Source organism: Eutrigla gurnardus, assembly GCF_963514095.1.
Source record: "Eutrigla gurnardus genome assembly, chromosome: 7".
Taxonomy (NCBI): domain Eukaryota; kingdom Metazoa; phylum Chordata; class Actinopteri; order Perciformes; family Triglidae; genus Eutrigla; species Eutrigla gurnardus.
Window position 1 is genome coordinate 20,564,144 of NC_139921.1, and position 25,598 is coordinate 20,589,741.

Here is a 25,598-nt window from a genome sequence, read left to right on the forward strand (position 1 = left end):
ATGCCTATATAAGGCCTCAAAGCTGGCGATGCGTGTGAAACATGGCCCTGAGGTTGGGAGTGGGGCTCAGAGATAGGGTTTTGTTGAGGCACAGATCTGGGGAAAGCTATACAAGAAAACTTCCTCTTAAAGGAGTGACCAGAACTCTCCCTGTACTGATACAGTTGCAAAACATTCTAAAATCCAGTTTAGAAAAGTCTTGACGTGCTCAAATTCACGCACAAAAGACGGATACGGACATAAACATGTAAAGGGGTGCATTTTATAATCTACCAACTTAATCCCATACACGTAAAGAGAACCAGAATTACCTGAATTACCGTTCAGTCATCCTGATGTTTACCAGGAACTTCACCACACATTTCAGTGATCACGCTCCCTTTTTATTAAACCAATCAATATCACATTGAGAAGGCCCTCTCTCAGTAATTTGCACTCGTCTTGCTGCATTCATAGCAGCCTTGGGCAGCAAGGAACACTGAGCCAGAACTGTCATACTGCCCTACTATATGGTTCATTTGCCCACATATGCTGATACACAGTGTTCTCCACGGGGACAAGAAGGCTCAAACAGGAAGGAAAAGCATCACCTTGGCCAACAACAGTCTTTTTGAAGCAAACGTTCTGTGCAAAGTATTTCAAATGTATACCTTTTATTAAGGTAATGTCAATAAACAAATACATACAGTATTTATAGTAAAACTGTATTTACATATCACATTGTAAGAGTCACGGCTTATATTACACTACTCTAGTTGTACTTGTTCTATCCATCGCTAGGAGAACCAGACGGCCTCAGAATCCCATAAATACAAACTCAACTCGGACTGACACTTGGCATGTTCTTTTTCTCTGTTGTAAACTTGTATTTGTTTGTTTGTGAGCGAATCTGGGCCTCAATCTGCACCGATGCATTTCACTACTTGATTAAAGTGCTGATTCCATGGCGACTGTCAGTGGAGGACACGGTGAAATGCATGGGAAAAAAAAAACATGTGACCGCTCCATCGTGGCCCTTAAATGTAGAAGTAGTTCTCGGCGGCTTCTCCGCTCTCCACCATCTCGTTCAGCTGTTCATTTATGGAATCCTGCAGCGACCCCAGGGAGAGTTCTAACAGCGGGCTGCCGCTCCGAGAACCCTCGGGGATCTCCAGGAGAACGTCAGACGTCTCCGCGTCCACCAACTGCTCCCCGTCGCTGAGGCTCAGTCTGTACGCGCCTCCCGCTTCTGTGGCGGCTGTTTCTGTGGCGGCTGTTTCCGTGGCGACGGTTTCCAAGGCAACCTCCTCGGTGGGCGTGTCCCGCACCGCCGCGCTGTCCGCCCCTTTGGAGGCCCTGAGCGCCGCCAGTTTTTCGATCTCCTGAACTAGCTCCTCGTTTTGCTGCTTCCACTGACGGTAATTTGAAGGACAGAAGTCGGAGTCCTCTAAGAGCTTGTTGATCTGCAGCAGCTCCAGCTCCTTGGCCTGCAGAGGGAAACAGGGTTTCATGAAGACAAACAATACAATTTATGAACTTCTTATACTATCACTGACATTTCTATTCCTTTAATATTCTTGTTTTTACTTTGAATTGTTGTTGAAAGGTGCTATACAAAATGCCTTGCCTTCCTGATTCTGACTGTTTGAGAACAGTTAGTAATTTGATAATAAATTCTTGACCTCCAGTCAAAAGAAAGGAAATCTCTTCAGTTTTGTTGCATCCTCTCTGCTGCTGTAATACAGTAAACCTCCCTGCTGTGGGATTAATGAATGATTCTCTTATCTTATCTCGTGGCCAGTGCTAAAATCACTTTGACCTGTGTCAGCATGTCACCGTATGGTTTGTGTGTTCGCACAGAGAGGTGAAACCGGACCCACCTTCAGCGTGCTCTGCAGGGCCCGCAGCGTGTGCGCCTTCTCGTTGATGACGGGGTTCTTGTTGCGTCGGATGAACGATTTCCTGAAGTGGTCGTGCGTAAACGGCTGCTCGTGGCCGATCAGGGACACGCCCCCTTCCTTTATGTTGTTGATCATCATGCCCATCTCATCCACCGGTCCTCCGTCTGAAGACGCCGACGGGGAAGAGCATAAAAAGATGGAGGGAGAGACATGAATAAAACTGAAAATGGAGCAGTCGGGGGTTTGGTTGGCAACTTTATTTGTTTACAGTTATCTGGTGAACTTATCCACTGGGGGTCGATTCAAGAAAACACATTTTGTCACTCACATATTATTAAAACATCTATCAGAGGGATGCAGCTTTCCCATATTAAAGAAATGACTCATTGAGAGAGAAATGGAAAAAGCAGCAAAGAGCTGGGAGGGTTTGGCGGCGCGTACCTGTGCCTTTGCTGCCCCCTGTCACATAACTGGGTAACGGCACCTTCGTCTTCGCCTTGGGACGAGGCAGAGTGTGGGACTGCACTTTCTGAGGCTGGATGAGACGAGATGAAATAAAGCAACAGCCCTCCAAACGGTGTGTGTTCATGCAGGTGCAAACCTGGAACTGTACCCACCTTGTTTCGTCTGCGTGGCGATGGGGAAGTCTCGCTCTCTGATTCAGTCTCACTGTAACATTCTGTCGGTGAATGGATGATATTGCCATAAGACATCATGTATGTATATTAAAAACATATGTTTAACTGGCTCGCAGGCTGGATTAAATCCCATAACAAACCGCAGGTAACCATAGCAACAGTAAATAGGCTTCATCCTGTGTTTCCAGTTATATCGGCCTGGTGAAAATATATTAAATATATTAAATCGATTACATTGATAGATTTTTAGAGTGAGGTGTCTTCTTCATGACGAAGAAACACTACACTACATCATGCATCAGCACTGAATCACTTTTGGTGATTAATAGTGCAAATAAAGGTTTAAGGAGGCCGTTTCCCCACCTTCTTCACTGTCTGGGCTGGAGTTCTTCTTATGCTTCTGTATGGCTATAATCAGACAGTTAATCCACCTGGAGAACGGGAAATAAGCTGTGACAATACAGGCAAAGCATACACAATTTCTGTCATTTTTAGGATTAAGCTTTAAATTTCAACAAAAGTGATTATTCCTTCAAACAGCACCAAAAAAAAACAGCATCCTGAAAAGCCAACTGTAGGGGGCAGTGCATACCTGTTTGATTTAACACCTCTAACAAGCTCACTGTTAGCAAACAATGAATGAATGAAGTACAGCTGCATATTAAAGCTGATCGTTTATGTAAGAAGTTTAGTACTGAAGGTAAACTTGCATTATTAAACTGCCTTCGCCCCGTCTGTTTAAGTGCAGGGAAAAGGCGTAAGAAAGACAACTTACTTGCTCATGTCGCTGACGTTGTCAGCTGCAAAGAAGAAGTTGTGGAATCGCTGGTGGCACATTTTAAACACGCTTTGCAGAGAGAGAGAGAAGAGATGGAGAGAGGCACAAACATGAATTTCTTCATCACAGAGAAATGACAACACATACATCATGCTTGTGCAAATACAGATACACATGCAAAAGGAGTTCTCCTTCCCCAACACTTTTGTCATGAGATTCCATGAATTGAGATACAATAGGCGCCTTTTCTTTAACATCACAATTTAGAAAAATGTTTTGCGTGAGTACATTATGTTGCTTATCCAACCGAGACAGATCATCCACTGTACATAGGGACAATAACGTTTCTGTTAAGTAAAAAATCCTGTGAATATGATTCATCATTAAGGTCATACTTACTATTTTCTCTTGTGCTCCCCAGCGCTCTCTATGTCGTAGCTGGCTATATTGACAAAACCCTCTGCCTTCTCATCCTACAGAGAGAAAAAAACAAAAGTTATAGGTAAAGCTAAATCGTCTATAGTCTGGATGAACGACACTCACAGTTTTGTTCCCACCTGTTGGCTGGTGTACCAATAAAGGGAAGGCCCCTTGAGAATGAACCAGAAGCGCTGCCACTTCTGGGCGAGGAAGACGTTGCTCTCCTTCCTCTTCTTCCACAGCCAGCCGTCGCAGTCGGGTCGGCCCAGCTCGCGGCAGGACACGCGGCGCCGACTCATAGCCGTCGACGTTCCTGGAGGAACGGAGGGACGTCAAAACATGTTTATTCCCCATTCTGCTCTCAAACTCTAGTACTTATGCTTTGATTCATTGAGTATTACACATTGAACTTTTACCTTTAGTAGAGCTCTTTTTTGTTTCCTTATTACCCTGAAATGACAAGCAGTTAAGAGTTTCATTTACTGTGTTTCTAATTCAAATGTAGTTGGAACAACATCAACAGTGAGTGTCATAATGCTTTCTCTCACCGTGTGTCCAACCATCTCAGGGCAGGAACTTATGCTGGCTGTATCCGGGTCGACCCCCTGAGGCGAAGAGCTTCTGAACGAGCCGAATCCAAAGGGAGATGGACTTCTGGGTGACGGAGACCGGTCTCGTCTCAGTCCCGGGGAAAGCCTCAAACCGTCCCAACTCTCCCAACCGTCCCCTGAGAAAACACACACACACGCATGTGATCATCCTGCAGGAACCAGCATGGTACATCCTAGCATTTGTATTCACGGTTAAAAGTGAAGGAAAAGCAATTTAACACACCGTCATAATTCATGTTGAATTAGTGTCAGCTGTCAAAGATCTACACTTAATACTCATTCAAACAAACCGACGCCACTGTATCCAGGCAACACATCTAACCTCCTCTTTTAATATCAACAGAGACTGCAAACAAACATCACCCTAATCCTCAAATGTCTGTTCCTTTAATAGAAATAAAGAAGTGAATTAGGCTCAGAAATCTGAGCCTACAAACTGAAAATTCACATTTGTATACAACACTGAGAGGTGAAATAAGGCCCCAGCTCCTCCCGTGTTTCCTACCTGAGGCCGACAGCGGTGACAGCGCCCCCTCTTTGCTTTGATATGAAGTGAGGGTCAGATTCTCCTGCAGCTCTCTGTCAGCAGCCAACTCTGATTCTTCCTGTCCCATAGGCTGCTGTTGCTGCTGCTGCTGCTGCTGCTGTTGCTGCTGCTGCTGCTGCTGCTGCTGCTGCTGCTGCTGCTGCTGCTGCACCTCCGGCCCGTGGATGGCCTTCCTGCGATGGGAAACACATAACAGATCACAGCGTTGATCAAAAAACAACTCGCTTCTGAGAGAATGGAGCGTCTGACATTTGAGATTCAGCTGCATTGGTCTGAGCTTAAACAGCATAAATGACCTTTTAATGGTCAAAATGTTCTACTTGTTTTTCCTTCCTTAGACTGGAGTTGTAGTGTTACAGAATTATTTACAACCCTTAATGCACCATCCTCGCCCACTCCTTCCATTTGTCTGAGTACGCCTGCTCTACATCACCTCTCACTATCTCCTTTTACCTCTCCATCACTCTTTTTTTCCTCCCTTCTCCCGTTTTCCTTTTTTGTTTTTTAAACTCCCCCTTCTTTGTGTCTTTCATCGTCTCTCCCTCGTCTATTCATCTCCCTGCTCATCCCTTCCTTGTCTCTCATTTCCAGTCAGCCGTGGGTTGTGGACGGTGGAATTTATGGCATTTGCAGCGTGACCTAATCGCAAACCTACCGGGGCCCTGGCAGATTAATGAGGTCAAAAGGGTGAGTGGGAGGTTGGGCTCTGTTGAGTAAATCCTCTGTAGTTCAGTGACCCAAACTTATGTCCAACCTGCTCTGAGATGCAGAGGTTCACACTCTTTCATCGGTTACATACAGGAAATGAAAGCACTTCATATTCAAGACATAATGTATTTTAGAAGTCCTAAAACTTTTCATCTAAACGCTCAAAAGACAAATAATTACAGCTCATTTAACGTAAAGCTAGTTTGGCATAGAAGCGAATCGATGCTCTCACCTGAAAGACAGGGACCTGACAGAAGCGGCGACCCTCTCGAATATGGAGTGCCTCGGATTCGCCTCTTCGTCCTCTTCGTCCTCTGACCTCTCTTCTGTCTCCTCTTCCTCCTTCTGGAAAAGACATCAGTAGAAACACAAGCATGTGAGTGTCCACTGCAATACACAAACTAAACGGTGTGTGTATTGAGGGGTTAGCGGAGGGTAAAGGAGGCGGATATCATGTGGATTGTAACTGCAGCTTTCAGGTCTCCAGTCACTCACTTGATGCCCACACACACACACACACACACACACACACACACACACACACACACTCACACACACACACACACACACACACACACACACACACACACACACACACACACACAGTCTGGGAAACTCAAAGCAATAAGGAGCTGATTCACATCTCCTTATGTGTGTTTTCTTACAGCTGCAACCAGAGATTAACATGGTAGTCACAAGGGTGTGTGTGTGTGTGTCTCTGATTCAGCCTGTAATAAAGCGTGTAGTTCAAAGACAAACAACCGTCGCCATAGTGACTCCTGAGATCATTTATGGATCCAGAGGGATGTTAAGCGGAAATCAAAGGGAGGATTCTCGTGACAGCGAGGCTTCAGGGTCGCCCCGGCATCAACCGTGGTTTCCGAAAGACGACTTGATGTTTCACCTCTGGGTGCGATCATCCTCAACTGAAACGATGTGCGATGAAATCAAAATTGCCTGTGTGCAAACAATAACGCAGCTGGCTTGGGGCTACTTCAAATGGCTTTGTGCATGATTACACAATCTCCAAATTAAGTTTTTCCGAGCCCACACGTTTCCGAGGCAAAGTAGGAGGAAACAAGAAGAATGTCATTCCTGAGATGGGCTGAAGTCCCTGTGTGGGCCCGTCATGAGTAACTGTGCTGATCATATGCATCATTTTGTCCTGATGTTCTGTCCAAAACACATTCTGCTATTCTTCTAAGCAAACATAGAACACAAGGCAATGCAAATTAGATGTTTCCTGTGTGTGGTTTTACACAAATAAGAGACCTCATCATCCTCTGGGGACTATTAATATCTCCAAAGCAAAAGTCCTAGGTTGTACTACAGCTGAACACAGGTTCCATTGTGACGAAGGTAAATACAGTAAATTCATAGAAATTGATAGAGTTGATGACCTGCGAGGAAGAGATCTGGACAGGGTTCCTGCGTCGCACCGACCCAGGAATCTTCTTCAGGACCAGAGTCACTCCGTTGGGATTCTCCTGCAGCTTCTTGATGAGGTTAGCTCGACTCCAGCCCACCTGGCGGAGCGAAACAGACCATCAGGTTAAGACTTAAAGGCTGAGAGGGCCGCTAAGCAGTGCGACAGAGCAGTGCAACATATAAGCAGGCGTGTGTGTATATTATAAGACTCACCACTATCTGGTCGTTGACTTGAATCACTTCATCACCAGCCAATACCTTCACGTAAGCATCCGAGGTCGGCTGCAAAGGGAGACAAACGACACAAATAAAGACTCATAATGAATCAAATGCAGCTGAATATTGTTCAGTGTCACTTTTTGTATTACTTCTTAGGGACAAATGTTGCTATTCTTCTAGTATCAGTGTGTTTGTAGTACAGTACTATGTATTTTGACATTGTGGATGAGGGATACTCTTTTCTAGGTATTAAGGGCTTTTTAAATTCTTGTTATACACAGTATATGAGTGGAAGTTTTAAGTATTCATTAATTAATTAATATTTTTTATACCTTGTTATTCGATCTGTGACCGATGACTACCTACTATGGATATAGAATATAAAAAAAAGAAAAATAATAGATTTTATAATAGTTATCCCTGTAACTTTTAGAGTGCTTTTGTATGTAGAAATGATTTAACACTCTAAAATTAAATCCTCTACGACTGAAATTAACTTTATTTCATCAATTATATTATGATAAATCAATTGTTGTGGGAAAAAAGTAAAATAAGAAGCAAATAGCAACCACGAATTATGTTCTTGGTTGATCCAGCTAATGAAATACCAGAAATAATCAAGAAATAATACCATGAATCCCTCTAAAATCCAGCGCTGGCCTCAATTATCTCATACAACTACAAGTATCGAAAGAAATAGCAAAATCTGAAGTAATAAAACTGTCTCAATTCAACTGAATGACATGGTATGTATATAGCCACATATAACAAATTTGCCTCGGAGGGTTCTATAATCAGTAAAGCATACAACATCCTCTGTGCCGGGTCCCTCTATCGAATAAATAAAACCTCCCTTTAAAAACCCTTTAAATGGGGAAAAAAAGGAAGAAACCTCTGGGGGATCAACTGAGGACACAGTATCATTCCTAATGTCCTGAGGAAATCCTAGTCAGCTGATGGAGGTAACTGCAGTAGCAGGGGAGCCGAGGGTACTTTGCCGTTGACATCATGGAAAAATCGCATCTCCATCGTTCTGTCTCACGGGAGCGCTGCCCTCGATTTCATTTTAGAAGCCCTCCTCATTCCAGCGAGCAAACACTCCCCCATCGTTCCATCGCTCCGGAGTTTATTTTACAAGCTCCCTTTAATCCAACTGATCTCCAGCTTTCTTTTTTTCTTTTTTTTTTGAGCAAACCATGTATCTCTGCTCGAGGCGCTTTTATGCAGAATTCCTAGTGGTTCAGTTTAACCATCAGCTAGTGTACAGTGACGATTGCAACTAATATGCATACATAGATATTCCAAAACTTGATTTGTCATGTAGATGTTTTTCTACATGCAGTTTGCAGTCAGCAGCAACGTCGATGCAATGCATTTCCAGCAGGGGGGCTCAGATTGGTTTCAATTTCAAAGCAGCGAATCAAAGAAAGATAAGCCAACAGCTAAAAAAAAGTAATCCGTCAAAACAAAACTACTTCCAAGGGGATTTTCTTTCCAGTCCAGAGCTCATGCTTCCATAATACATGAAGCCAAATAAACAAGAGCAGAGCACAATTGATTCTGAAAACAACCACTGAAAGAATATTAAATGTCACAAAAATTTAAGAGAGTTGATATATATTTTTGAAAGAGGGGAAAACAGATCATTCTCCTTTATTTTTCCTCTCTCTTGCTGAGAAACCCAGACGGACGAGCGCAAATCAATACCCTCCACTAGGGGAGGTGGAAACGAGCGTTCTGAGCCACAGAGTCACAGCTTGTTACCTGTTTACACTCCACAAGCTACACTTGAAGTTAACCTGTTGGAGTCCAAGAGGAGCAGAGCTTTGAGTCAAGCTGCTGTTCATAGGATTGGTCAAGAGCACAGAGACGGTTGCCGCTGTGTGGATGCGGAGGCCGAATCAACAGTGAATGCGAATGAGAGAGTCTGACCTCAGCGGCGGTCCCGGTCACGTAGTGGTTACTGGAGCCCGTGGACGTAATCTCAATGCCCTAAAGAGAAACAGAGAGATACATTTCAGGGCGATAAAAACATGCATATGTTGCAACTCGACACAGAATGACAATTATCCAAAATGTTTCACATAAACATGTCTATCTTGTTGCTGTCATCAGTGATGGAGTCGCTGTAGATGCTGATCTCTAGATGTATTGATTGTTCGGCCTGTAATTACCCCTCAGCTCGCCTTGAATGATTGATTATTTTGGAGTGGTAATGGGCGTGGGGATCAGAGCCAACTAATCACACGCCCGAAAGCCCAGATCACACAATCAATACCAAACGCATGCCCACAGCAGCATGAATGGATTTCAACTTTGAACTGAAAAAGTGCCGAGCCGAAAGAAACCATTTCCTCCCATCACTTCTAAATATACAACATATGATGTCTCATTATTATTAATCCATCAACGTATAAGTTTGACTGGCTGCGATGCATTGCTTTGCATCACAGCATTTAAAAAGCTCTGAAATTTAAATGTAAACCACAAAAATGCCATGAAGCTCCTGTATGTCATTTGTAAGTCACAACAAATAGGCCAATAATCAATATGTATTAACATAGTGATGACAATAAAACACAGATGTAATAATGTTAAATATATCCTCAGAAGTTATAATTGTAGACAAATACAGCATCAATGAGTACAAAGTCCTTCTAAATGTGTACAACTACTTTATATTGTATATATATCAGAGGTATTCAACATTTTCAGGCCAAGGACCCCCAAGACTCATAGTGACCCGGTGGAGGGACCCCCTATCAAAAGTGTGTTCCTTATTAAACCAAGCCAATAATGATGTTTAGTGCGGCCTATAGTGCCATGTATAACAGTACTTTATAATGATGTATGTATACAATGCTAAGCCATTAAAATAATAATTGTTGACAGACAATTGTTGATTCGATGTTGGCATTTCTCCATCACAATTTAACAACATAACATTAAACAAACAGGAATATTTATATTTGCTTATATAGGTTGTATTCATGTTAAGGTGTATTTTTGGACATATTTAAATTTTTGGAAGAAGAAAGTTAAGGATCAAAAAAATTCGGGGACACCCTGCAGTAACTCTGCAGACCCCTAGGGGGCCTGAACATCTGTGTCATATACCATTTCCTAAGTGTTTTATGGATTTCAATAACATATTTGGCAACAATGCACGCGGATATCGTCTGAGTCTGTTTCTCGCTGCATGTGAAAATGATTACAGACCTCTTTGTGACACAGTGAATAGATACCTCTATTAAATATTGCAGTGAAAACAAAAGAGGAAAAAGCAAGCTGTCGCTTTTAGATTAATTTCAGGAGTTAAGCAAATGTACATCATGTTCTGTACATTCTGTGAATTACAATTATTACGTCCACTCACTTCTCTTTCTTTCTGTCTTTAGTTCCCATTACTTTCACACGTTTAGAGGTCAGACCTCGTTATCTCTGACAATGGGGTTTTGTTGATGAGCACATTTGTTCAAACGATCCACCTTCGAGGAAGTTGTGAAGAATCACCCACAACAGTTTAGCACAGACACATACAATTATGAGTCTATGGACACAAACGCCATCAGAGGTGAGGAAGTGAAGCTAGAAAAACGTGTGTTCAAGACCACACACTGGAGATGATTAGAAAGAGAGAGAGAGTGAGCGAGCACAATGAGACTTAGAACTGAAAAGCGCGCTGGATTACGAGCTACGATTGTTGAATGTACCGACTGAAGGGGAAAGGCTTTGAGAGAGGAGATGAGGCAGAAACAGGAAGTCGTTGAGAGTCAAAAGGAACAGAGATGGGTACAGGGAGAACCTTGAGTTAGATGAAAGACGTGACGAGCGGAACCAAATGATGATGGGAATCTGCAGGCGGTGATGAAAGCAGAAAATGAGAGCTGAAAAAGGACAGAGAGTGAGAGAAAATGAGACACAGCCATAAAGGGTTGACTGGATTTTTTAAAAAGGATGAGATGGTAAGATGCTGCACGGATGAAACCAACAAAAGAGACATCCAGAAGGGACCAGGAAAACATAGAAGACCGTTCGGAAAGAGTTAAAAAGTGGGTTTAACAGCTGATGGAGAATTTAATAAACGATTATTATTACTGCCATTGGCCTGCAGTATATTGTTGTTGTTTTATGTTACAACAACATGTTATATGAAGATAATGATCGAGACTAAGATTGATCTCATGATAATTTTCTCAATAAATGAAAAAAGTTAAAATGCCCATCAGATTCAAAACTAAACACTTTACCAGCTGATAAGACCCAGCTGAGACTAAATATTTAGTCATTTTTGCTGGTAAAATCAATTAACAAAACATAGTTCCCAACTCTTCATTAATCCACTAATCCATTATTATCAATTAATCATGTCTGCTATACTTCTTAGACAGAATCAAATGGATCATTTCTAGCAATTAAAAGTGAAACAAAACAAATATTTTAATGGTTGGACAACTGGAAACCCCCGAACCTCTGATTTAAAATTTTGTACAATTGAAATATTACATTTTAAATTCCTTATATTTGCTACACTGTATATGATACAATATATAGTAAAGGGGAAAGTGTCAGCAATTAATATGATAAATAGAATTTGCATCCTCAGCATAAAACTAGACATCTCATTGGGTGTTCACTGAATGAAGACAAAAGGATGGAGTTCTAGAACAAGTAGGCTTTACCAGCTGATCACCAGGTAACACGGGCACCAGGTCCACACTCTCCAGCTGAGCAGTGTGGGAAAGAAATCCCTCGGGGCTGGAATTCAGGATCTCATCACACACCAACACCAGCTGACGGCACTAGAGGATGAAACAAACCACCATTCATTAAAGGAATACGCTACGGAATATCTCAATCAATCCTTAATACAGGAAACCAAAATGACTTTCATGTAGAGTAAGAAAACATGTACAAATACTTACTATAGATATGATGTCCTTTTCCTTCTCATAGACGGTGGTATCCTGTTGGATGAGTGAAACAACACATCATGAGTTCCATACAAACTGTGCACCAAACCGACACCACAGCTGCCTTTATTTTTCGCTGTAATTGATTTGTGGAAATGAGACAATCTGACACAAAACTCGCCCTATTTCCTCTTCACAGCATGAGTCGGGAAGTGAAAAGCCAACGGGAGGCAAAAGAGAGAGACATCACTCCGGGCTCATTTTCAAAATAAAAAATCGAACTGTGATTGTTTTTTTAAATTGCAATATAATAATAAATATTCCAATTCTCATTTAAATGACTTTAATGACTATGGTGTGGTTTTGTTCGTTTTCTGCGGCTTGTTTAGTCCGTAGAACCCGACACAACGATATTTCATTCAAATGAAAGGATAGATAACCTTACTCCCGTCCTTTAATGGCATTTGACTGACTTTTATCACAGCAGTGCTTGTGTATAAATACATTTAAAAGAAGGACATAAAACACAAAATAACATATTGTAAAACATTTACAGCCCAGTAAGAGGCCAATCAATTTTGTGGTGCGTAATGACCACGTAACCCGAGGGGCTCACACTAATCCCCACAAGCGCACATGCGTGTGCGACAGGACGTCAGTGTCACGGTTACTAGAATCAGTGAGACTAAACTTGTTAATCTGCGGCCGGGATGTGGGGGTTGATAAAGCTCCGTATGACTCGGCCCTGCAGGAATAAAGCAGGATGACGACGGGAGGTTTAAGAGAAGATGTTTACACGGCATCGAAACTCAAAGTAATGCCACATACCATTACTGCTCGAGGTAATTGGCAGCACTTGTGATGATGCGATGAGTTACATAAAGGACTGTAAGGGGAAACTAATCCCTGTGAAATGTAACAAGGGCTCACCAGGGTTTGGTTGCTGGGCTTATTAAAAGCGGTGACACAAGGCTGGTGGGAGGGGTACGACTGGGAGAGGCCCCGACCGCTGGTCAGCTAGACGTGTCTGCTTGGTGTTTGTTTGCTGGGTGTGTGTGTGTGTGTGTGTGTGTGTGTGTGTGTGTGTGTGTGTTGGAGTGGGGATACTTGAGAGAACCTGCATGTTGAGATGTTCAGATGTTTGTTTTGACCACAAAGCAGTTGGCTAGCCAGTCATTTAGGGCTTCATTCACAGCAGAAATAAATGAATAAAGGACAAATATTTGAAATAGAACACCATCGTTGAGGGTACAACATTACAAAACAAAAAAGAGGAAAATTGCTGTAATCTTCCTAAAAAAATATATTATAAGTGCAAACAGACATGGGTAGATGCATCTGTAAAAAGAATACGCTGGGTTGCAGATCAATTCAATCTTTAATTTTATATTGTTTTTTCTATTTTAGCAAAACTAGGTTTAAAATGGGTGAATCCAAATTTAAAATTAAGCCTGTTAAAAGTTCAAATAAAAAAAAACAGTTATTAAACAAATAGTTAATAGTTACTTTAAATAGTTAGTTTAAACCAAAATTGAATAGAGTGTAACGCTTGCATTGCAGAATAATGCCTTGTAACACTTTCCTTGCTGAACTGAAGAAATTGAGAGAAATTCAGCAGCATCGTTATACAGAATTGGGTTCATCTCTTAAATTTCTTTGGGGAACTTGAATATTTCACTTAATTCATCTAAAAAAAAAAATACAAAAAAATATAAAAATGAGACCTCCTTAAGTGAAAGTTTAAAGTTAATACTGGAAACATGTTTTAAGTTAGATTTAAAGGTTTGGTTGTCATTTACAGTTAGTATCGCTGAGGTTTTTTGTTTTTGTTTAAAAGATAAAGAGATTTAAACATTCATCCTTGTTGATGCAACCAGCCTTGGTGTTCATTTTAGCCACTAAGAGGAGTTTGTGCCACAAATAGCAAAAGAAACAAAAAATAAAGTAAAAGCAATCACAGGAACGAGTCTAAAGCCTGGATCTGATCCCAGATGGGCATAGTAGCTGAGTTTTAAATATGGTTGCCACCTCTGACCATACGCCACCGTTTCTGCTTTCCTTTCACTAGTAACACCTCTCTCTTTCCAGCATCTCACCACCGCCTTTCAGACGTAAATAAGCGATCCACATCTCTGCCTCTTATTTGGAACCACATCACCGGAGGCCTCCCCACGGCGCTACAACCTGTTCTGCATTTCATTTTTACAGGAAATGACACATGTGTGAGGTGGGCAATAGGTACACTTCTGCCCTGAAACATTTACACTTCCAGCCACAATCGCTTGCAAACATAGTCACTTCCTGATTTCTTTGAAGGTACTGCATTTCACACAAATCAAGAGAGCCAACAGGAAGCGGATATAGCAGTTGATGCCTTGCATTTAGGTCATGTTTCATTGAAGGAGATGAGAAAAAGGAGCAATGCGTTGGACGCGTTTAGACCCCGACGGCCTCCAGCATGTTCATGCTCCCTTCTATTCATTTCCCTCTCAACAATGTATTAAGTCAAATACTGAAGGTGCATCCCATCATAAAGTACAATGAAAACCACTTTCAGTTCTCCATCGACGAAAGTGGAACAACCTCATTTTTGAGTCCACCAAAATATCCCACTTAAAAGCATAATTTTCTAGCGCAGCCAACACCAAACATTTCATGATATGAGCAGCTCGGCGCCCAAACAACAAAAGTTCATCCCACAGACCCGATTATTCCGGCTCATTGTAGCTACCGTAGTTACATATTAGCCACAGCTGTGCTGCAGACTGTCAATAAATGGCAGACAATCCCCAATGCAGAATGGGCTGAATGAGATTCATTGGGCAAGATCGGAGAAAGCCAAGTAACTTCACTTGATAAGAAGAAAGCTGCAGTGTTGTGTGTGTGGCTTGATCAGGCGGTGTGCTAACTTTGCAGCAGCGTTCTGTGCCTGAAAGCTGTTCTCTCTCTACCGTTGTCTAGGAAACAAAGACAAGCTATTGTGTGGGTGTAACACTCTGAAAAGAGGCGGACGACAACGTGAATGCACACAGACGTGCGTGGACACACGTGCAGTAAAAATTTTAAAAAAGGGGATGAAACTATCACACAGAGATGTCATAGCAGAGAGCACACACTGGTGTCATTTATTTATTTTTATTTATTCGGAAGCCTCGCCAAAGTCAAGCCCCGACATGTTCAGTTTGGCTCCTCCGAGTGTGTTTACACACTTGGACCCGCACCAGTGGATGCTTACTATTTGCCAACAGGTCACACAGTAACTATAAAAAGACCCGGAGATGCTGGATCTCTTTAACATCTGCTCCTTATCTTTCCATCCGAGTCTTACTTGCATGTTCTCGTCCTGTCCTGTCACCGCTCCGTCTCTTGTGCTCTCTTTCTCAGCGTCATAAATAATAAGTTATAGTCATTCACCTCTGACAGCTCGCTAGGTGAGGCCCTTTCTTCATTTGTTTCATTTTCTTTTTTGGCACACTCCTTTATCCCATCTTCATTCAAGCCCTCTTATTGTTTCCGCCTGAGCTTTAAACAAGTCGTCTGATAGAGAGAGGCTGATCATTGCGTAGAGAGCAGTTTTAAGTTATACAGCATTACATAACAGCACCATAAATGAAGAAACAGCCATAGATTTGTCTCCTAGTTCTTTAACAGATAAATATTAAATTATTTTATCTAAGGATCTTGTGTCCAAGACGCTTTAAAAAGTTAGATTTGCTCCAGAAATGTTTTCTTTTTCTTTTAGAATCACCGTTAAACGCACATACCTTAATGTAACGCTTCAAAATCCTTGTTTGCTCTCATCCAACTTCACAGACCTCTCCCTCTCTCTCCCTGACTTCGCTTGCTGCTCAGCTGGTTCAAAGCCGACTGAGCGACTGTGCGGCTGCGAGACTCTTGACTTGACAACTCCGCTGTGGGATCCCAACAACACCACCTGACTGCTGACCTTGATCGCCCTCGGGGGGGGAGGCCAGAACACACACAGACACACAGGAAATAAGAGTCCTTTTCTTCGGTGTGAGGGATGTGGTGAAGCTTCTGTGGAAGCACTTGCCCAGAAAAGGACGTCACGATGAGGCCACGGCCTCCTGACACCCGCGTCTAAACGTCACGTTGGGGGGGGGGTGTCGACTAGCCGGGGGCACATTTTAAGAGGCTGTGACCATAGCTTGCAATGGTTGGTGCTGCTTACAGTGTGGATGGTATAGGAGAAGAGTTTATGTAATGTGATACAGCTGTATTTTACATGCTACAAGTGTTTTTCTACAAAGCCTTCACCTGCAGGTTTATAATGTTATGATGACAGCTGAACAGGCATGACTTGTCATTCTCTCTTGTCTTGTTCAAACAGGCGTGACGGCTTCTCAGCTGTCCAAAACTGACCTTTTAGTTCACAAGGTCAAAACAGGTACAATGCAGGTTATTATAGCTGATCCGTTTCCAGCATTATTTTATGAATGGAATCAGATACTGAGCTCACTGGACCGAATGCTCCAACTCCTTCATTCTCACCTTTAAAAACACCTGCACACACACGAACGCACAAGTGTGCGCCGAGAGCTCAAAAACAGGAATTGAGCTAACAATAGCCAGACATTGCCGAACGATGATCAACCTCAGATGACAAAAAGCAGCAAGGCTTCGACTTACTAATCACTCACTACGTGCCAAGGTGACAATGAATGAAAAAACAACAGCCATCAGGCCCAAAAATCTGATTCACCTCGCAGCGACAAAAACATCCTATCGGAGTCAGCAAGCTCAATAGGTTTTTTTTTCTGAAACCAATACTTCCTTCCTTCCCCGTTGGTCCATAAGAATAATGTCACCGCTGCTGTACACCAACACAGAGACCGCAGCTGCTCTATCGCATGATCAATCTGGGATGGTTAAGAAAAGAGCTGCAGCAGTAAAAACATGCTGTTTGAATGAAATCTCACATTATTATCAACCCCTTAAAGAAACATTACAACAAAAAAGTAAAAAAAAAATACAGTAGGTAGGACAAAAGTGCAAAAGCAGCAAAAGAAGCATCACCTCATCCAATCAAAGAGGTAAGAACCGTACCTGTCGTGCTGGGCAGGCGTCCAAAGCCGGTTATAGAGGGCTATATATAAGCTCCTCTAAACACTGAGCCTCCTCTCTCACCTCCTCTGACTGCCTCCTTACCTCTCTCTAATTATCTCCCATTCTGTTGCCATCTCTGTAGCTCTATCTTCTTCATCGTCTTCTTCACTTCTCTCACTTCTTTAATGTCTAATGTCACTACGGCGTCCTTTCAGAGTTAATAATCTCTCTCTCTGCCTGTTGCTCTCTCCGTTGCTCATTCAGCGACCTGTACTCCCCCAGGAGTCAGAAGTCATTTAGCAGTCGGTGCAATCCCTCTTCCAGTCTCCTCCTTCTTTATCTGCCTTCCCCTCTGCCCTACCCTCCCTCCCTCCTTCCCTCCCTCCCTTCCTCCCCTAGGCATTACAACATATCCAGGCCTGTCCCTTCCACTACCTGCGAACACATTTCACCCTCTCCACATCCATTTGCGATTATTCCCTTCCCTCGCACGTCTTTCCTTACATTTCATACTACCATGAAGGAGCGAACCCACACTAAATCCTGCCCTCCTCTTTGGCGAGCTGTCCGAAGCTGAGCTTTCTTCTTCAAGGCACAGCCACCTCCAAATATGCCAGGAATGTCAAGATAAAGAATCCATTGCTCGGGCTAAGCTGCAGAGCAGGACGTTTTGAGGGCTTCTGTTTTTCTTGCTGCGTTTTAGGGTTTGTTTTGAAAAATAAATCAGGTTGTAGTTCCTCTTTGGAAGTTGAGTGCTAGACAATGCTCCTGGAAACGTGGTTATTAGTGTGCGGTTCCTCTTAAGATAAAACGCCCTCATGTGCAGTAGAGTAGTAGTAAAGGAAAAGCCAGTCAGTTTGCATGAAAGAGAAACGTTGCTTTTTGATGCAGCTGTTTGATGGACATAAATAGACCAACCTTGTGGACGATGTCTCCCAGCTCCCTGCAGTAGCTCAATATGTTCTTACTGGTGGTGTATCCACTGAGCTGGGAAATCTGATACCTGGCAAAAAACAAGCAAGCAAGTACGGCGGTTGAGTTTCACTCCAGTGATTAAAAGAAAGAAAGACAAATTTAGAATCTTAGGAAGTCAAGAGCGAGGGCAAAGAGAGAGGGGTGGGTGTTAAATGGATAGGTGTCAGGGGCAACAGGTAAACAGCAAGTCAATGCATATGGCTTTAACCTGGCAGCCATGCTTATAACATATGAACTCCAGCAACACAGCCACGACACAGCAGAGAAGTGAGTTAAAAAATAACTGCGGGATAAACTCCAACTTGGAGTGCCGCACACGTAATGGTTAGATAACTCCCTCGCTGCGAACCTGTTGAGCAAAGAGAAGAGTCCTTTGGCCGAGGTGATGAGCTCCACTACAAGCTGCAGGATGGCAACGGGCAGCTTGGTGGCGCTGCTTCCATCGTAGCTGTTGAGACGCCAGCGGCCCTGGATGCCCATCTGGAGGGTGTGGGCAACGGCGCGCAGCTTCTCCGTCAGACCACGGAGGTTCTCGCCACCGATACCGTATGTCTGGAGACACACACACACACAAATATAATACTCCCACACTGTAATACACAAATCTGTTAATTATTACAAGTGGAAGCCATTCTCCTGACAGTACTTCTTACAACTGTGGAGAAATTAGTGTTGTTTCCTCTTATGGGATGAGATAAATCTATTCCTTTTTGAAGGATGTAAGAAAAAAAATTCTGCGTGTTGAAATAAGTCTCTGACGGTCTGATGGCCAGACATCAATGTTTGACATTTACTACCAATGCTGAACGGTGACAGCTAAGAAAATTGAGGTAGACACCATCAAGCAAAGTCTACATCATTTTCATGAGAGTGAAAGTAAACTTTCTGTATTGAAAGTTTACTTACCATTCTAACAATGGTCTGATACGCCCAGGGATATTAAAGGGGACTATGCCTCATTATTAACAGTATATATACGCTATCATGTCATAAAAAGGTGGATATTTTAGCTCAATATCCAAAAACTGGCAGACTAAATCTCAGCATAATACTTCTAACACACTTCAAATGAGCCAAACCCTCCCCCCCCCCCTCATGTCATCTCATCGGTGGTCAAGAGGGTTCGGACCGGTCAGGCTTTGTTGGTGCACACCAACCAGCCGGAACAATCCTCCATTATCCAGTTTCCCATGAATTTTTCATGGCCTCGTTGACATTGTACTTGTCCATTATGTAACCGTGTACTTGAATGTGTTCGGCCGGCGCCATGTGAGCATCTGATGCTTGTTATTATGAATGAGCGCAGTGTTAGCGCTTCACGGAGCATCAAAGACGGAGAGCGAGACAGGCAGGCAGACACGCAGACGCATTCGAGATTTAAACTGTACATCCGTGTGTGTGTGTGTGTGTGTGTGGGTTCAAATCCGGGCTCACGTTAACACACCAGTGGGTTCTTTTTAGGATAAACTCTCGATGGCTATTTCTATGAGTCGCTTGAACAATTCGACAACAAGCACTTTAAGCAGCCTAAAGCCCGATGCTCACAGACTGTTACGGCACCAGAGCTGGAACCTTGCCTGATGCCGTCCTGCTCAATTAGTCCCTCCAATGAAACAAAAGCCATTCTGGAAACACACCAACACCCCCACACACACCAACGCGGCAATTTAAGTGTCCTGAAACTCCCTCTCAAAAGTGGACAGGGAGGGAAATTGATTAGGCAGCAGAAACAACGGTATAGAGAATCAAAGGGAAGTGACTTTTTTACCTACTACAAACTTTCCCAGAAATGTGCATGCCAAAAGCAAAAGCTTTGTATTCTAAATCTGCTTCCGTTGCAGTTGAAGCATGACGAGTCCTTTGATGTGGAGAAATAACGTGACTATTTTACTATCATAACGCTTAACTAGGTCGATTCTGATTTAAAAGGCAGGAGGGCAGAGTGAAGCAATGAGCTGAAACTGCATGTTGCTAAAGGCTCTGAGGACGAAGCAGGACTTTTATGGCAATAGGAGCACTTGTGTATTCTGGCTGGGATTAGAGCAAGATTGTCCAACAACTGCTGGTTCCACTGTGCAAACAAGAGCAGGGTCTAAAAAACAGTGTGATGGTGGAAGAAAAAGGAAAATACACCCTGTGCTCTTATATCAGAACATACACGGACAAGACGACGCAATGATTGCTCGGTAAATAGCCAAAGCACACCTCGCACATTAACATCCACAACAACATGGCAAGCAGAGCGGCCTTGGAAACACAGAGGACTGCCATGGACACGCACACTGTACACACAAACACACGTGATTCCACCTCCCTCACCAGAGAGCAGAGTTTCTCCACAGCCTCCAGAATGAGCTCCTGGTGTCCGATTTTATGGACTCCCAGGTTTTCCAGGTCCTGGCACGTCAGCTGGAGCAGATCCAGACCCGACAAACACCACTCCGAGACCGGGTACTGATGCAAGGGGGCATCCAGACCTGGCAGCAAGGACACAAACACCACATGCAGTGTAAAACAACATCCTGATATAGCCATAAAGGCAAGAAGATCAGCAGCTGTTCAGGACGAAGTAGGCAAATACACACGTTTGACAGTTAGACTCAAAATAAAAGCACAAATGGGCTTAACATACATGAATGTGTTATTACATGTAATAGTCACTGGTGGCAGGAGTATTCATATCATTTACTGAAGTAAAATACTCATTGTTGCTGTACAAATCCAACATTTTACTTCAGTAAAACTGCTACTTAAAGTTAAAATAATAAGTAAAAGTACCGATTATGCAGAATGGATATATTGTTGCATTATTTGATCATTATTAATAATGTATTAATATGTGTGTGGTGCTTTAATGTTGTCATCAGTCCGAGTGAGTAACCTTAGCTAGACATGGGAAGAAAAATAAATGTCATGTCATGATTATCCTGTCAAAAATAATTTAAATTCATAAAAAATATCATCAAAATATGCTTAAAACTTTTACAAATATTTGCATTGCATCACAGATAAGAGGCACATCTTCTTCTGTGTGTGAATCAAATAATCTTAAAAAAGATGATCATAAATCATAAGAACACCCTCTTTAAATAAAGGATACATTTATAAAAAACCTGTCTCTATGTTTCACGATCAAATCTTATCGTCCCATCCCTAATCTACTAAACACTATTGGATACACACCACCACACACCATATTTTAAACGCTGATGATTGCAGATAGCAACTATATGAACACGTAGTTATAGCTGTTGCATAAAAGTAGTGGACATAAAATACTTTAATTCTACTTTTGTGCACTGTTTTTAGTACAGTACTTACATGTACTTAGTTACTTTGATCCATGTACTTAGGTAGTAATGTAATGTACTCCGAATGTGACAGTGAACGCAACATGCCCTAGAATAAAAACCTGAGTTATTGACACCGACCTAAAAACAATACTGTTGCTGCTTCTCTCTCTCTCTCTCTCTCTCTCTCTCTCTCTCTCTCTCTCTCTCTCTCTCTCTCTCTCTCTCTCTCTCTCTCTCTCTCTCTCTCCCCCCACTTCCTCATTCCACCTCCACCTTTCACTTCCAAGAGGATTTGCGTGACGCCTCTATTTCTGTCCCAACCGTCCGAGCCAAAGTAGCCGTGAAGCGATCAAGGCGTGAAAAAAACAGAAAAGAGAAACAACACAAACAAACCAAACCAAACACCACCAGCCCCCACCAGAATGATCCTCACCCCGCAGCCACTCGCTGACTCTCTCCTCGCTCCACGACGTGATCGGCTCCATGCTCGGAGTCCTGCTGCAGTCGCTCGTTCAGCTCCAAGGCGTCCTGGCCGACTTCTACGTCTACGGGCTGCTGGAAGGAGGAAAAGTTGACCCTGGTGCGGAGTCGGACGATGACGAGTGGCACTCCTTCCCGCAGGTACAGGTAGGAGTCCCGCTGTCAGCCAATACGGGACTGTCAGCGGGGATCGTCGGCAAAGACCCCTCCCTCCCAACCCCCCCCTGCTTACCTGGAGGAATAGAATAGGTGCTGCGGCTTTAAGGCTTCACAACTTCCCTTATTGTTTTGACTTTCCTGCACATTCACCTCGAAGGCGCCTAATTACACAGCAGTGTGGTGGACACAATAACAGCACCGACATTGTAATGTAATAGCCATGTTATAACGCTAGGTTAGTGCCAATGTAGACAGAAAACCCTTTTAATGACATAAAGAGGCCTAGTTTATAATAAGAAAATAAAAGACGCAATTTTCATCCCCTATTCTGAGAAATACAAAACGTTTCTGAGGCATTTCCTCTTCCTTTCCAGGAATTGTCACAAGTCTTAAGCGGGTACATACTTTATTCTCCAGACCAGCAGACCTAATCCTCTTTTCCAAGGCCACTGCTAAGGCTGCTCTGCTGGGACTTTTTCCGGAAATGTTTCCTATTATATCCTCTGAACTGTGGTGACTTCTGGGATCCAACATAAACATAAAAAAATAAAAACACTGCCTCAACTTTATCAATATTTTGATTGTATTATTATGTTTTACAGCAGAACGTTTCTGCTTGCTGATTGTTCTCAATGCTTATAAAGCATGCTACTGAAGGAATGATTCATGAATAATAATGTTTATCAAAAAAGGGAGAAAAACATTGTTTGTGTTATTACTCAGTTAGGTATATAATAGGTTCTTGGGGAATAAAATCATGCGTGTGACATCGTGTCTAGCCCTTTAAGAGATCCTGTGAATGAATCTCTGCTGTGAGCCAGTGCACTTTGAAGTTATTGTTAATGTCTCACCGTATACATTGTGAAACGTTTCTGCATTTGAATGTTGCCCCTCAAGGAAAGGGCACCGCCTGATGAAAAAGCTGTAGTCATGAAAGAGCTGCCCTCCGATATCTGGCACCCCCTGCTGTCATTCTCTTTGAACACAGAGAAAAGGGAAAAGGGGGGGAGGGAGAGGGGAGTCAGATTTATATGCCAGCCAGTAAAGTGGCACCGTGTCCCCATGTGTGTGGTTCACTTTATGCTCATGTTTTTTTTACGTTTTGAGAACGTCCGTCAGACTGCATACATAAATCCAGTCCTGGGATTTGTCTTTGCAGAAGCGCAGATTGAATTAAAACATGATGGGAAATGCTGTTAGTTGCTATAATGGATCTGTCAATAGTCATGGATCTGACTATTGTATTGCATTGCAAATTTTCATCTCCTGTTTTTCTATTTCTCTTGCACTATTTAGAATTGATTTGATTTATTTTATATATATATATATATATATATATATATATATTGTAATATTGCACCGTGGGTCGGAGAGAAACATATTTCCGATTCCTTTGTATGTCTGGCACATATTGCAGAATTGACAATAAAGCTGACTTTGACTTTGGTCTTCTGTTGAATCGAGATGTTCTTTGGTGAAAGGAACTGAGCTTGAATGTCATGTGACCAATCAAGGATGATCTTATAATTGAGAACCAGTGGATTGGACGATTCTTGCCCATTCTTTAAGTCTCCAGCCCCTCGCTCACGGCCCGAATACAGTGCAGCGAAGCACTTTCAGTGCCATATTATTGATACAAGTCTTCTGCTGCTCTCTTTCTTTCTGCTCACTTGCTTCATGCTTTTGGATGTTCCTCTTTTGATTGATCCCTCGGTGAACTTCAATAACAAGAGGATGTTTGACTGTAGCTCATTTGCGCTGAACCTGATCTCAGAGGTGCTTTTCTATGAAGACCTTGCTTTTCTATGAAGACCTTGTGCTTGGCCCGCCCCAAATACCAAAGACACAAATTCGAGCCTCAACATGCAGTCGTTGCTTGACAGTGCACCCCTTACAGTCGTTAGATTATACAGCCGTATGACTCTGTTATGCGTCGGGAGCTGTTGCTGCAGGATGTAGTGTTGACAATAAAACTAGCTTGCACCAACAATGGAGAATGCGTTGAAGCTGGGAAGCAATATTAGCCTCTTGAAGCCTCTGACCCGTTTCTGTGACATCCACTGACGCTTGAAGTATAGTCTCCCACGCTTTGTTCATCCTCTCTGTATCCCACAAAGCCGGATTTTGATTCACAACAGTGCCGTGTGTCAGGCCATGGTCGGTCAGCAGAGATGGGTTAATTGCCCCTTGCTCCACCATTGAGCAGCTAATTAGTTTGTCCTGCGCTGCAGCCCCACTGGTGGAGGTGATCCGTGCATGGCAGACATGAGCTCACTGAGCTCAGCTACACGCCCACAGTATAACATTTGCACTGAAATGAAGCGTATACTGCGATTACATTCACGGTGGTAATTCCATGTCCATTAGTCTGTATTCATGTGCTCTGTGGATGGGGTATATTTAGTCTTGTTCATCAGTGATGGGATGATTTGGTCTTGAAATGGAGTCAATGCCTGGCTCCCGTGTTGAATCAACAGATGAATCCCTTGGATTAACTAAATATTGATGCATAAACTCTATTTTTAATCTAAGATGTAGACTTATTTACTCATCTTTATTATGGAGGGTATAAGGGAGAGTTAAGTGGAAAATAATTAGCAAACATGATTCAAAGATTTTTAGCTATATATAAGGTAATTGCAACACACACACACACACACACATGCACACATGCATTGCGTTTCCTTGCTTTCACACTTTAAAGATAAAGATATCCACATGGCAGTGAGAAAAAGGCTGAATAATATAAAAATAGATTAATCAGAGAAGAGCGGAACAGATTAAATTAGTCTCAGAACCGGCTGCCACTTCACAACTGTCTGCATGCATTTCCATTTTAATAGCACTGTGTGTTCAGAGAGGTGGTAACCACATTCTGTATGATTCATTGTTGCTCCTTCTGCACACTCAACATCGCTCTCCGTCTCTTCCACCTCATGTGGTTTCAACTCAAACAGCAAAATGAGGTTAAGCAGCAGTGTCATCCCTGCATCAGTTGAATCTTATTTGCAGTCTGGCGCTTGGGGACCCGGATCCGCCGTCTACTTAGTCACGGCTCGGCGCACTTCTCTCCTGCGTCAACACACCGCTGATTTAAGGGTGGAGTTTTTGCTCCATCGCACGTTCACTGCAAACCGGACTGAGTCACATTACCCATGATGCTTCTTGTTTAGCCGACGGTAAGGGGGAGGGTATCCCTGGAGTCTATGTCACTGGATGGGAGACACCTCTGAGTCATCGCTGCCACCTGTGATGTCACTGGAGCATCATGAATTAAAGAAGAGATTCCCTGCAGTCGCAGACTTCACATCCAAGAGCTACGTCACTGTTATTAAAAGTCAACGGACCATGTGATCAGTTTCCTTTGGGCCGCCAGTGACCTCCATCTTACATTACATTCATTATTATTTGGAAAGCATCACTTTTAAACCTGCCCGCCCTCGGCCTCTTGAAATGACTCTTCACCCTTCTGGATCATCTTA

The 25,598-nt window shown here is 42.9% G+C and overlaps 2 protein-coding genes across 3 annotated transcripts in view; one reads left to right on the forward strand and one right to left on the reverse strand.

Annotated features, from left to right (window-relative positions):
* Positions 1-205: 205 nt before the first annotated feature.
* cnksr1 (connector enhancer of kinase suppressor of Ras 1) lies at positions 206-22,106 on the reverse strand. 2 transcript variants are annotated; one of them, XM_084013642.1, is made up of 22 exons: positions 21,911-22,106; positions 20,504-20,661; positions 18,534-18,736; positions 18,128-18,212; positions 12,155-12,196; positions 11,912-12,031; positions 9,162-9,221; positions 7,224-7,292; positions 6,983-7,108; positions 5,815-5,927; positions 5,026-5,047; positions 4,833-4,977; positions 4,265-4,443; positions 4,133-4,166; positions 3,854-4,029; positions 3,696-3,769; positions 3,294-3,365; positions 2,882-2,949; positions 2,498-2,559; positions 2,322-2,415; positions 1,860-2,044; positions 208-1,466 (listed from the first exon to the last, which is right to left on the reverse strand). In XM_084013642.1, the coding sequence occupies exons 1-22, from the start codon at positions 21,960-21,962 to the stop codon at positions 1,017-1,019; spliced, it is 2,589 nt and encodes an 862-aa protein (XP_083869768.1). In that variant the 5' UTR covers positions 21,963-22,106; the 3' UTR covers positions 208-1,016. The 2 variants fall into 2 exon arrangements, with proteins under 2 accessions (XP_083869767.1, XP_083869768.1); XM_084013641.1 differs by having other exon boundaries at positions 206-1,466; positions 4,833-5,047.
* The window catches only part of rps6ka1 (ribosomal protein S6 kinase a, polypeptide 1), a gene marked incomplete at its 5' end in the record, with an annotated part of 44,209 nt that continues 40,571 nt past the window's right edge, over positions 21,961-25,598 (forward strand). The window contains one exon of the mRNA XM_084013645.1: positions 21,961-22,104. Coding sequence (XP_083869771.1) covers positions 21,961-22,104 — 144 coding nt within the window. The remainder of the gene's footprint in view (positions 22,105-25,598) is intronic.